The 14,144-nt window shown below is 43.0% G+C and overlaps 2 protein-coding genes across 4 annotated transcripts in view; one reads left to right on the top strand and one right to left on the bottom strand.

Annotated features, from left to right (window-relative positions):
* The window catches only part of METAP2 (methionyl aminopeptidase 2), a gene marked incomplete at both ends in the record, with an annotated part of 42,319 nt that extends 41,687 nt beyond the window's left edge, over positions 1-632 (top strand). For all 3 annotated transcript variants that reach the window (XM_080705383.1, XM_080705384.1, XM_080705382.1), the window contains one exon: positions 380-632. In XM_080705383.1, coding sequence (XP_080561509.1) covers positions 380-632 — 253 coding nt within the window. The remainder of the gene's footprint in view (positions 1-379) is intronic.
* Positions 633-4,758: 4,126 nt separating this feature from the next.
* Positions 4,759-12,743, bottom strand: USP44 (ubiquitin specific peptidase 44; the record flags this gene model as incomplete). The annotated part of the gene is made up of 5 exons (XM_080705381.1): positions 4,759-4,958; positions 5,761-5,966; positions 6,933-7,041; positions 8,052-8,247; positions 11,325-12,743. 5 exons carry the CDS (start codon positions 12,741-12,743, stop codon positions 4,759-4,761), a joined length of 2,130 nt encoding a protein of 709 aa, XP_080561507.1.
* Positions 12,744-14,144: the final 1,401 nt, after the last annotated feature.

Genomic DNA, 14,144 nt, shown 5'->3' with positions numbered 1-14,144 from the left:
TATGGCATTGGGTATGGAACCCAGGGGCTTTCTGCCTCCAGATTACACTCCAAGACCTATTTATTTGGAAACAGGGTCTCACTAAGTTGCTGGGAGCCTCACTAAGTAGCTGAGGCTGGCTTTGAACCTGCACGGTTGTCCTGTCTTAGCCTCGAAGTGTGCACCACCACACCCAGCCTCTTTATACATCGCATAAGATGGTCTCTAGCAGATTTTCTAATCAACTGATCTATATTTGGCATGCGTTATTACATATTCTGGCTTCTGATTGTTGAAAGAGCAACAACACATTTCTGAACTTGAAATTAGGAGAAGACTCGGCTGTTCGGGGTTTCCTAATGGTACGTGCAATTATTAATATTAGATTTTCTTCTCTTAGGCTTCCAAGAACAAAACACTTGTTAAATGTCATCAATGAAAACTTTGGCACCCTTGCCTTCTGCCGCAGATGGTTGGATCGCTTGGGAGAAAGCAAGTACTTGATGGCTCTGAAGAATCTGTGTGACTTGGGCATTGTAGATCCGTACCCACCGTTATGTGACATTAAAGGGTCATACACAGCGCAGTTTGAACATACTATACTGTTGCGTCCAACTTGTAAAGAAGTCGTCAGCAGAGGAGATGACTATTAAGCTTAGCCCAAAGCCACCTCAACATCTTTATCTTCTAAGCTTTGTTGGAATACGTTATATCAGAATTAATTTGCAACATGTTGTCTATTTTAACAGTGGACCTGTGTAACACCTTATTCATGTTTAAAGGAATTTGATCAGAGGCAATCCGTCTAATGTCATTAACCAAGGAAAAAGCTTTCAGGACTTCCAAATGTTAATTGTTTCCCTCTGTCTAGGAATTGCTATAAAGCTCAGATTAGTTAGGAATGACATACATTTTGTTTTGAAAACACCTAAGAGATGCGTTTTGGATATTTATATTGCCATACTCTTACTTGAATGCTTTGAATGACTACATTCAATTCTGCACCTATGCCCTCTGGTATTGCTTTTTAACCTTCCTGGAATCCATTTTCTAAAAAATAAAGACATTTTCAGATCTGAGAGCTACATTTCAATGTCTGTGGTTATAATTCTGAACAAGAAGTAACTAAACTTAAGGTAGGGCCTTTTATCCGGACTGTAGACTTCTACACTGAGACTTTCTTCTGGCATAGTGGCTAAAACAAGATCTTCATGTATATGAAATGGAATAATCATTTTTCATACATCGGTATAGTTTTAGAATATTTGCTTCTTTATAGAACCATTTTTCTGATATTGTAAGGATGTACTAATTGAAATACGACTTAGTAGGAACATTGTGCCAACTTGAAAACCCTTGATTAAAAATCGTAACGTTTTGATCCTTTGTCCAATTCTAGTTTTTATTGGGAAATGTATTCAACTTACTTGCAAAATGAAAAGGGTATTAAAGCCACAAAAGCCAAAAGCCAAACAACAAAAAATTAAGACTTCTTGTTTTTGATATTGTTGTATTTGTAAAGTTTAAGTTAAGATTACGGTTTTTCATTAGTGAGCCACGTGCTCTGACACCCTCCCTTACCTGGTCCAGAGTCGCAACGTGGGGATGGTGTTTGAGGAATGATCTTGCCCTTCTTACAGCAGCCAAGCACGTTAAGTTGGACATAGGATGCGTACCACTTGTTTGTACTGGGCCCCGCTGGTACTTCATTTGCTTAAATTCTTACATGTGATTTGTTAGGAATGTTTCAACCTAATTTCAGTATTGTTATGTGTCAGGGTAAAGCCTTAATTTGTATATGCTTTAGCAGAATGAGATTTTATTGCCTCCGGGATGCTGTTTAGTTTGTATTTTGTTTAACTTTTTCTCTTAAGAGAAAGCTATGGGTTAATGTACCTAGATTGTCTGTTACATTGAAAAGCTGCTCTTTCAGCCCTAGAGCTGTAAATGAATGTTAACTTTGGGGAAACCACCTAGCTTAGCTGTGTGAGCTGTGTTTATTATGGTGCTAATGTTCAGTAGCTACCTTGGGATAATTTCTCCATTTTCTGTCATCAGTCCATGCCTGGACAGATTTATTGTAAGGCTTGGGCCCTCCAGCTAGCTTCTTTGGGGTTTTGAATCCATGTTTATATGCTCTGGTGAAGTACAAAGCAAATATTTTCAGTTTTAAACATATAATTTAAAAAAACTATCCCTAAATGAAGAATTTTGGAGCTTTCAAAGCCCCCCCCCTTTTTTTTTTTAATGGTACTAAGGTTTGAACCCAAGGGTATTGTACCTCTGAGCAACACCCCCAGCACTATTTTTTATTTTTATTTTGAAACAGGGTCTCATTAGATTGAAAGTCTCTACTCAATGAGGCTGTTCTCTTACCTACGATCCTCCTGTCTCGGCCTCCCAAGTACTGGAATTACAAGCGTGTGCTACCACACCTGGCTCAGCAATGATTGCTAATTATATGTCCCAAGCTCCTTTCCCTTGGGAGCAATGGTGTCAAGTACTTGTGTTCCCAGAATGGCTGGAAGGGGACGAATGATCTTGTAAATAGGAATGCCGTCACTTACAATTGTACTGTGTGCCTACTAGCTGTGTATCTCTTGAAATCATTTTATGTGTACAGTGATATATACCCTGTTGGTGAAAGATTATTAGTCTGATGTTTAACACTAGTGCCTTTAGTAAATTATTTTACAACCAAAACATGTCGTTTTTTGTTAGATCAACTTAGAATGCAGAAGTTCATGTTGATATTTGAGATATTAAGAAGTGAAAATTTCTGTTCACTTATAGTTGGATATTTAGTGGAAAGTAATAGTTTTCTGTACACCCTCTGACCACTTCTTAACACATCCTCCACCAAATAGATGTATAATTTGGAGGGATTAAAAAGTGTATTGTGGTATTAGGGATTGAATCCCAGGACCTTGAAAATGCTAGGCAAGTGCTCTAGGGTTGAGCTACACCCCTATTCCTTTCTATTTTTTATTTGGAAAGAGGGTCTCACTAAGTTGCTGAGACTGGCCTCAAACCTGTGATCCACCAGTCTCAGCCTCCCAAGCACTGGGATCACAGGTGTGCACTACCATGCCTGGCTTTCCTATATATTTTTACATTGAAATAATATAAGCAACTGTACCATTAGAAATAACATAACTTCAAATTATTTTTTCAAAGCCCCATTAAAATTGTGCTAAATTGTATAGCCTTTTATAAACAGGCTTGAAATTAAAGGCTAGACTCAGGGTATCTTGACCACATCGATCTTTAATGAGGTATAAGTGTGTGTAACAGTTGAGGTCGCAGTTTGCATAGGTGTTCAGTACAGGAAAGGTAACCTAGCCACTTCATACTCCAGCTGTGCTTTGGCACAGGTGCCCCAGATGACTGTTTTCTGACATTTGAAAAACGTACTAATAGAGGTCTCTTTTGAGTTCATACTTACACATGACCACCAGTGGCCAACAGCATCCTACAGGATACTTTTAGTTAAGCTTCAAGCTACAAGTAAGTCCACTTAAGATAAAGGGATAAATGATCTTTCAGTGGCGGTTAACACTGCTTTTAAAATCTGACACCCTGAGATGCACGGAGTCTCTCCTTTCTGTTTAAAGCAGCTGTAGGCCTTCAAAGAGATCTAGGGAGATGACTAATAAATAATAGCAAAAAAAAAAAACCTTGTATATTTTTAGTAAAATGCAATTAGATCACTTTTTGTTTTGTCAAAATGGTTGGGCCATGTGTTTAACTGGTTCCCAACAGTCCCATCATCCTAGCGGGAATAAAAAGTCCAGGTTTCAGTAATTTACAAAAATGAGATGCTAGAGGCTTAACCCACTTGCCAGTTTTGAACAGTCATCTCTGCTCCGTGCACTTTTCAAAGTCTCAAGCTGTACAGAGTTTTAGGAAATCTAATGGCATCAAGTATATAAAGTGAACTCCCAACCAAGAGGAGCTGCATCTGTACAGCGTCACAATGTGCTGGCTCGCTAAGTTCATGTTTTTATCGCTGTTTTTTAGAACCTACTCGCTGCTGACAAAGCCTAAGACTAGGCCATCATTGTTTTCGTGTCCATAGTTCCCAAGTTCACTTAAATAGACCATTTGTAAATGGGCCATTTTCATTTAAAACAGTTTGCCCCAAATAAAGAACAATTATTAAAATAATTTTCGAGTCAAGTTCCATTAACCAAATTCAGATCCATTTGAGCCCTGTGACCCGCAGAGTCGGGAACATCAGCGAGCGCCTGCCGGGTACCGAGGTGAGACCGTGCGCACGGGAGGTAACTCCAAGGGCAGGGGTGCCATGTACAGTAAGTAGCCTGAAAGAAAGCTTTCTTTTGATTGAGACTTCATGGAAAAAGTATCTTGTTTTCCATCTCTTTGGAGTTTGTATAGAAAACAGCTACAAAAGGTAAACAACAAATGTATATAAAACGCCACCTGAATTTCCTTAGTAGATTGCACAAATTCATGATCTGAGCCAATTAAGACATCAAAATATAAGAGGTAACACTAGCCTGAGGTAAACACTAAAAGTTTAAAATTCCCAAGTGTAACTTAAATTCCCAAGTGTAACTAAAAAGTTCAGTTACCTGCAATTGATATATTTTGTCTCTGTTAAAAAAAAGTTTTGTTATTAAATACAAAATGTATAAATGGTAGTGTGCACTGATTCATAAGTAAAAAAAAGAAAAACAATGAAGCTGGAAATTGTAAGTCAGCCCTTTTAAAAAGTATATATACAAATTGCAAGAAGAAAGCCCGGCTGTCTTTGGATCAGCTAAGAGTTTCATTAGGAGATGGATCAGCTTCTTCACTGGGGTGCTGGCTAGTACTCAGGAGCTCCGGAGACAAGAGTTTAGAATGTCCGCTCTGGGTGACTCGCTGGGTATAGAACAGGATGTACGCCTGGGCCTTGCGCACCTCGTCCACGGTGCACATGCTCAGCTTGGAGTCGTTGCAGTGCACCCAGAACCCTAGGGCCAAGCACAGAGAGAGGGCGTTGATGGAGGAACTCCACGAGGCTTGACATTTCACTGAAGGAAATATTGCCCTAGCCAATTCGCTTATTTTCTTCAGTGAGAAACAGAACTCAGGCAGTCTGTTATTGTGGAATTCCACTTGTATGAAGTTACAGAGTCTGAGGAGTGGACTTCACTATTCCCCAAGTAGGTCTACTAGTTATGGCTTTTGTTACCCCAGTCCATCACTTCTGCTAGGACTAGGTTGTCCTAGAGGGGTCATGGGATGGCAAATGAAAGTGAATTTTGTTACATTTGAAGTTTGTTCCAAATATCAGTGATCTTCCAGTTCATTAGATGCCCTGTTTACCAAAATGAACTGAAATAGGCCAGTAAACTCAAGACCCTGCTCTTGGAAGTATAGTTAGACGTACTCCCTTTCTGACTTATTAACAAGACTGTCTTTATTATCCTGTCTCCAAAGCCCTTAAATCCTCAGAAGTACCGTAAACCTGTCAATAGAGTACTTGCATCAGCTCTCCCTCCACTTTTTTGCAGTGCTGGGGATTGAACCGAGGGTCTTGGGCATACCTGGCAAACACTTCAGCACTGAGCTACAGCCCAGCCTTCTGTGGGTTTTTTGTTTGTTTTGTTTTAAACCAACAGTACTGCAGAAGTATTATAATGAGGGTGGGGGCGGGGAAGTGGTCAGGTGGCTTTGCTTAAGATGACTTAGTAGCCAACTAAGAAATTGCTAAGGCCTGAATTCCAGCTTCCAAGTCTAACCCAAGATAAAATTAACTTTTCCTATTTATACCTCCTTCAGAATTGTAGCAGTAGGCAGTGTAGTGTCCTGAGCCAAATCCTTTGCCATGGTGCATTACTACAGCAGACAAGTCATAGATAAAGCTTTCTGGTCTGAGGGATTTCAGAGTCTCCCTGCAGCAATAGGGCTCCATGTTCAAAATTTCCTCAAAGCCAACATGAACACCAATCTTCTCTCGGTTATTACGTCCTGACCACCTATGAACCAACCAGAGTAAAGTATTCAGCAAAATCAAGGGAAATTACATTGTAGTTTAAGCATAGAAGACGCCAGAGAGTATTCAGCAAATACATATATATGTTTTTATATAAGTCAGGCAGTGGCCCTTGCCTGTAATCCCACTATTTGAGAGGCTAAGACAGGTTCAAGGCCAGCCTCAGCAACTTAGTGAGATCCTGTTTCAAAATAAAAAAAAAAGGGCTAGGGCGCGTGGCTCAGAGGAACCCCCTCCAAAAAAATTAGTTAGCAAATGCATTCTACAAAGAAATGCTAATTCGTGTTGTTATTGAATATGGTGTCTGCTAGTCAAAACTAAAGATGAGATTTTTTTAAATTTTTATTATTATTATTTTTTTTTGGTGGTGGTATTGGGGATGGATCCCAGGGATCTTCTACCTCTGTGCTACACTCCCAGACATATTTTGTATTTTATTTGGAAACAGGGTCTCACTAAGTAGCTGAGGCTGGCTTTGAACTTGCCTGATCTTCCTGTCTCAGCCTCCTAAGTACTAGGATTACAAGCGTGCGCCACCATGCTCGGCTAAGATGAAGGATATTTTTGTTCCCTTAAAAGTCATCTACTAGCCGGGCGTGGTGGCACACACTTGTAATCCCCACGCTTGGGAGGCTGAGACAGGCGGATCGCACGGGTTCAAAGCCAGCCTCGGCTACTTAGTGAGGCTCTCAGCAACTTAGTGAGACCCTGTTTCCAAATAAAATAGAAAAAGGTCTGGGAGTATAGCCCAGAGGTAGAAAGCCCCTGGGTTCCACCCCCAGTACCACCAAAAAAAAAAAAAAAAAAAAAAAGTCATCTACTAGCCGAGTATACTGTATTACAATTTAGTCTATCCTGTGTTCTTTTAAGCTTTGAAGCGTTCTAAGCAGAAGGAAATGATCAAGTTAGAAGCGTGTAGGTGGCGAGCGCCTGCACTACGGCCACTCACCTGAATCGTTTGAGGTGCAGCCTGAGAACCTGAGGCAGGTGGCATATCAGAAGCTGCTTCCGGGCCTCTGTGAATACAACTGGTTTTGAGGAAAACCTTCTGCGCTTTGCTGCATTATCAGAAAGAATGGAAATCAAGTTTACGGATATTAGGAAAAGCTGTGTCAACTTTTTATGTCACGCAGACAAGAACTAAACACCTACGAACCACACATACTGCACTATGCTAGAGACAGAGCGGGCGCTGCCTTCAAGAAACAGGATCCAGTCAGTGAACAGAAACTGAGCTGGTCAAGTCAGACAGCACAGACAGGATTTCATGATCCTGAAAAGAAATGAAAAAGTGGGCTGGGTATGGTTGGCACACACGTGGGATCCTAGTAGTCTGGGAGGCTGAGAAGAGAGGATTTCAGGCTCAGGGCTGGTCTCAGCAACTCGGCACGACTTTCAGCAACTTAGATCCCGTTTCAAATTAAAAAATAAGGAAGGCTAGGGGCGTGGCTCCGAGGTAGAATGCACATGTGTTCAACATGCAGTGCCAAAAGAAGAAAAGATTTTGGGGACATTAGGGAGAATATCTGAAATACGTAAACACTGAAGTGTGTTGGCAGAAGAGTAAAGGGATAGGGGCACAGTAAATCTGATGTGCTTTATTTGCTTAATTTTTTGTGTTACTAAAGGTTGACCCCAAGGACGTGTGTTGGGATTACAGGCAGGGACCACCATGACCGGGAGTGGGGGAAGAGAGAGAGAGAGAGAGAGAGAGAGAGAGAGAGAGAGAGAGAGTGTGTGTGTGTGTGTGTGTGTGTGTGTGTGTGTGTGTGTTACTAAGGATTGAACCCAGGGGCATTTGCCTCTGAGCTACACCCCAGCCCATTTTTACTTTTGAGACAGCATCTCTCTAGGCGGATGAGTCTCAGTACTGGCTGGAGCTATCCTTGAACTTGTGGTCTTCCGGTCTCAGCCTCCCAAGTGCTGTGGTTCCAAGCGTTTGCCACCACGCCTGGCTTAATCTGATTTCTTTGATGGGCTGTTATCTAAAGTGCTCTTTCCAGCTTCCTCTCATTTGTGCAAGCCTCTCTTATTCTTGGAAAGACACAGAGACTATATCTCTACTCACAGTTACACTGGTCACATACGTAGATTTTTCCTTCCAACGATTCGGGTTCTGTAAACTTGGCCAGCATTTCCGTCACCAGACACAGCTGGGAGGAGGTGTCTTTTCCACTGCATTGGTATCTTTCTGGAAATTCCAGTGACAAGTCCCAGAAAGGTTCTATGGTGTCTGATTTGTTGTCACATGCAAGACATGTAACCTGCAAATGAAAACAGTTCTTCAGATTAGGATGCTTCTGGCAGAACTTTCTAAAAACTTGCCTTTGCTAGAGGTCATGACCCGCTAATCAGCTTCTCTTCTGAAAATGCACCATTAGAATCCCGAGTGAATTGGCCCCATATCCTTGTTAGGAAAGTCCATTATAATTTGTCATTAAGCCCATTGTGAATTGGTAGGCTTCAGAATGGCAGGTGGCACATTTCTGTAATCCCAATATTTGGGAGGCTGAGGCAGGAGGATCACTGGTTTGTGGCCAGCCTCAGCAACTTAGCGAGACCCTATTTCAAAATAGAAAATAAAATAGGTCTGGGGTGTATGTAGCTCAGAGGTAGAATGTCCCTGGGTTTGATCCCGAGTATCACAATTTCACACACAAAAAAATAAGGCAATACATATAAAAAATGTCATGACTTTCACTTAAAGCAAACATCACCACGTTGAGACAGGAGAATCACAGGTTCGATGCCAGCCTCAGAAATTGGTGAGACCCTCAAGCAACTTAGACCTTGTTTCAAAATAAATTTTAAAATGGGAGGGGGGCTGGCAGGTAGAACGTTCCCTTCATTTCAACTCCTAGAACCACAAACTAACTAAATAAACGAATAAATAAAAAAAGAAAAGGGAGCCGGGCATGGTGGCACACACTTGTAATCCCTGCGCTTGGGGAGGCGGAGACAGGAGGATCGCGCAGGTTCGAAGCCAGCCTCCCTGGCTTAAGAGACTCTGTTTCCAAATAAAAATATAAAATAGGTCTGGGAGTGTAGCCCGGAGGTAGAAGGGCTTCCAGGAACCTCAGTACCACCAAAAAAAAGGAAAAAGGAAAGGGACTTGCAGTATAGATTAGTGGTAGAGTCTGTGATTAGTACCATGAGGCCCTGGGTTCAATCCCCATTAACCCTCTTCCCCAAATATGGGCAAGAGAAGCAAAGCATCTGTATAATAATATTTATTAATTTCAAAATTCATTTATAAAGGAAAAATATAAGCACTTAGCCATTCTCACACTAATGAAAATATAAAATGATGTACTCTCTGAAAGGAAATATGTCACCAAGTACCAAAAGTCCTACGTTTTGGGCCGGGCGTGGTGGCGCACGCTTGTAATCCCAGTGCTCAGGAGGCTGAGACAGGAGGATCGCACAGGTTCGAAGCCAGCCTCAGCAACTTAGTGAGACCCTGTTTCCAGATAAAATAGGTCTGGGAGTATAGCCCAGAGGGAGAAAGCCCCTGGGTTCCACCCCCACTACCACCAAAAAACAAACAAAAAAGTCCTACCTTTTGAGAAAGTACTTCTAGTTCTAGGACTGTGACATAAGGAAATAATAAAAAATTATATTTATTTACCATGGCATTGCAATATTAGAAAAACTGGGGCCAGGCCTGGTGACACACACACCTATAATCTCAGTACTTGGGAGGCTGAGACAGGAGGATCACAGGTTCAAGGACAGCCTCAGCAAGTAGTGAGGCTCCTGTTTGAAAATAAAAAGTAATAATAAAAACTGAAAATAGTCTTCAAATCAGTAATAGGGGAATGGTGAAAAAAGTTATAGAATAAACATAATGGACACTGAGTGTTTTGAAAAGAATTATATATACATACATAAAATATATATATATTTTATGTGTGTGGGGGGGTACTGGGGATTAAATCCAGAAGCATTTTTGTTTTTTTAAATTTGGAAACAGGGTCTTGCTAAGTTGCTGAGAGTCTCATTAAGTTGCTGAGGCTGGCTGCGAACCTGTGATCCTCCTGTCTCAGCCTCCCAAGTACTGAGATTACAGGTATGTGCCACCATGTCTGTCTGTCTGTCTCTCTCTTTTCTGTATAGGAGATTGAGCCTAAAGGCACTGTGCTACACCTCCAGCCCTTTTTAAACTGTTTTTGAGACAGGGTCTTACTACGTTGCTAAGGCTGGTCCTGAACTTGCAATCCTCCTGACTTAGCCTCTTGAGTAGTTGAAAAGAATAATCAAATATTTTTAGTTACTATGGGAAGGCCTTATAATATTAAATTAGTATCGAGGTGGCAGGTAAATTCAACATAATGAGAAAAAAGACTAGAAGGAAATACACAAAAACATTTTACTAGTGGAGTGTGGAATGATGGGATTAGGGAATTTTTCTTCTCTACATATTTATTGTATAATTAGGGTTTTCTTCAACTGTATATTTTGCTTACAGAATATTTTAAAGCTTTTTCAAAGACAAATGACAAAGATGGCAGGAAAATAAAACTGTAACAAAGTACAATCTTTACTTGCTAATTGAAACAACATAGAATCTTTGTAGTTCTGAACAGTTCTGAAACATTAACAGAAATAAACATCCTAGTTATTCCTTAAGAAAAACTGCTTTGAATATTTAAACAGCCAGGTGTGGTGGCGTACGCTTGTAATCCCAGCATTCGGGAGGCTGAGACTGGAGGATCCTGGCTTGCAGACAGCCTCAGCTACTTAGTGAGGCCCTCTGCAACTCAGTGAGACCCTGTTCCAAAAATAAAAAGACAAAAAAATAGGGTACAATGCCCCTGGGTTCCATCTCCAGTAGCTCCTGTCTCATCTTCCCAAGTACTAGGATTACAGGTGTGTGCCACCATGCCTGACTTTCAAAAACCTTTTGTTTGTTTGTTTTTATGGTACTGGGGATGGAACCCAGGGGCATTGTACCTCCAAATGACACCCCCAGCCCTATTTTTTATTCTTTATTTTGAAACAGGGTCTCACTGAGTTGCAAAGGGCCTAAGTAGCTGAGGCTGGCTGCGAACTGAGATTCTCCAGTCTCAGCCTCCCAAATGCTGGGATTACAAGTGTGCGCCACCACACCTGGCTTTCAAAAGGCTTTTAATTCCATGAATGTAGGACTATTTCCAATGACTCATGAAGGAAAGAACTGTAAATGAGTGAGCTGACTTCTTTAGACACACTTTTAAAAGCAACCCATTTTGACCTGAAAATGGTATAGACTTTCATACACTCAGTGTACACAGATTATGCATTTTTGGGCTTCACTCTATGAATTCCCCAAGATGCAAATAAGATTGTAAGAAATCCATACCTGACTAAGAAGTTGTCCATGGAAAATGTTATTTACAACATTCAGAACTTGTTTGATGAGCTTCCTTTGAGACGTGGGGATGAGAGGGGGCAGCCTGGTGCCAGTGGTCTCTAGTTCATGTTGTATTTTATCCAAGAGTTCACAAAGGAATTCCTGAGCATCTTGCTGGGCGTAGCCACGAAAGGCAGGGATGACCCGCCACACGGAGTGCAGCATAGCGAAGGGGGAGACCAGAGCCCACTTCCCAGACCACATGACCCGGAACAACGTGTGCAACTCGTGGCAGAGAGAAAGGTACTGAGAACTGGGCTCCCGGGGCTGGATAAGCTCCATATTTCTGCCCTTGGACGCTCCGCCACTCAGTCCTGAGGATACGCTGGGATGTCTGGAGCAGACACAGCCTGCATCTTTTTCTTGGCATTCGTTCACTGGCGAGACCACCGGATCTGATGTGACGGGTGGATGCTTATAAGATCTTGGCTTCTCGCTGGCAGTCACAGCCAGCCACTGGTTCAGATCAAGTTTTAGAAAACACTGTCGAAAAATAAGCAAGTGGCTCAACACTTGAAGAACTGAATTCATGTAGCACGTGTTCCCCAAGTTTCTCAACCCTGTCACGCCGGGCGTGACTCCCGGCGTCCGTGGACTGGGGGGGGAGTCGCTGGCTTTCTCCACTGGGCCGTCGTCGGAGGTAGGGAGCCCCGTATCCTTGGCAGGTGAGGCTGGGGCTCCGGGGGCCGCCTCAACGGGAGCCACCTCGATGGTGGTGGACTGCGCCAGACGTAAACTCTTCCTCGGAGGCATGCTTTCCAATTCTGCTTTCACCGCAGACTCCAATTCTTGCTGTCTTTTCTTCACTTCTCTTTTTGCTCCGATTTTCCCCTGAAACTGGTCCTCTTGCTTTTTTCTCCCAACGGGTGATTGTTCAAACCAAGTTCGAAAGATCTTACCCATGAGCATCCTTCTCCTGTGCCAGAGGGCGGCAGACATCGGGTCTTCGTGGTGAAGCAGAGACGGGGCGCCGTCCCGTGACAAGGGCCGGTCGTCGTCGCCTGGCCCCGCGGAGCGCACAACTCGCTCGCTAAGCGTGGCCCCGGGCTCATTCGGGCTTCTGATTGCGCTCAGTGTACTTCGCAGTAACTTCAGGTCTCCGGCCGCATTATCGTTCAGAACATACTCGTCACAAAGATAGCAGAACACATACGACTTGTTCACCTCCAGCACAAGGGGATGGCTGCTTTCTCGAAAGTGCTGGAGCGCGTGCTCTTGGACGTAGCGCCCGCAGGCCACGTGGGCGCAGCTGAGGCAGGCCCAGAGCGACTCGGTGCTGCCGCAGGCCAGGCAGCGCCACTTCTGCGGGCTGAGGACCGAGTGGTCCTGCGCGAGCTGCAGCTGCCCGGCGTGTCTGCACGAGTCCATTGCTAGCAGGTATTGAGCCCGTCTGAGAAACACATAATCCAAGCGCGTCTCTGCTCACAACCCTCAAAGCATCTGAAAACTAAGCAGAACAATGTTCATTTTTAATAAAATCAAATTGAGCCAAATTTATTTATTTTTTTTCGTGGTGCTGGGGATGCAATTTAGGGGCATTCTACCTCCAAGCCCTATTTTATTTTTTTATTAGGAAACAGTCTTGTGAAATTGCGGAGGCTGGCTGTGAACCTGTGGTCCTCCTGTCTCAGCTCTCCAAGCACTGGGATTACTGGTGTGTCGCTCCATATTTTCCCAGGAGTAGCCTCCTTTCCAGGCTGCTCACCAGAGGGCCGTACACAGTCCCCACTCGCCTCTTGCTCTGAGCCTACCTAATCTCTCCACCACTTTTTCCCCCCTTTGTTTTGTATTGCTTTGGGTACTGGGGATTGAACCCAGGGGCATTTCTACCTCTGAGTGAAACCCACATGTTTTGAAACCGGGTCTCAACTAAGGTGCTGAGTCTGGCCTCAAACCTGTGATCTCCTGTCTCAGCCTCCCAAGTACTAGGGTTTACAGGTGTGCATCTCAGTTTGCTTTTTAAAGAAGACACACTTCAAATAGGCATGTTGGTGCATGCGTGTAATCCCAGCTACTCCAGAGGCTGAGGCAGGAGGATCAGAGGTTCCAGGCTTGTCTGGGCAACTGAGTAAGACCTTTCTCAAAAAGTAATAGCTCAGTGGTAGCACATCATTGATTTCAATCCAGCACTGCAAAAACAGAACAGAAGGAAACAAAAGAAGCAAACAAAACAACTTTCTCTAGTTGGTCTCCTTTAAAAAATTTTTGTTTTGCCAGGTGTGGTGGCGCACGCTTGTAATCCCAGCATTCGGGAGGCTGAGACCGGAGGATCGTGGTTTGTGGACAGCTTCTGTAACTTAGTGAGACCCTGTTTCAAAATAAAGAAAAAAAATAGGGCTGGGGGTGTAGCTCGGAGGTCGAATGCCCTTGGGTTCCATCCCCAGACCTGGAAAAACAGAAAACAAAAAACTTTTGTTTTTAATTTTCTGCCACCATCTAGTGGTAAAAAATGGGTAGTAGCCACTTTCACTGAACTAACATTAAATAAGCCCTTTTTATCCAGCACTTTGCAGGTAGTTTCCAAAATATTGCTTTTCTTAAAAACAAGGCTTGCAAGATCCACATATATCACACTAACATTTACTAACATTCTGAGCCCTATATGGAGTCACTAAAGTATAACTATAGTTAAAAGCATGCTCTTGAATTCTACCTGCACTGCACACTGTAAGAAGTGATTCTTAACGCCGGGGGTGGTAGCGCACGCTTGTAATCCCCACCTTTGGGAGGCGGAGACAGGAGGATCAGGCAGGTTCAAAGCCACCAGCG

Source organism: Muscardinus avellanarius (genome assembly GCF_963383645.1).
Source record: "Muscardinus avellanarius genome assembly, chromosome: 11".
In the NCBI taxonomy this organism is placed as follows: Eukaryota; Metazoa; Chordata; class Mammalia; order Rodentia; family Gliridae; genus Muscardinus; species Muscardinus avellanarius.
Note: the sequence above shows the minus strand (reverse complement) of the source record. Positions and strands in the feature narration are given on the sequence as shown.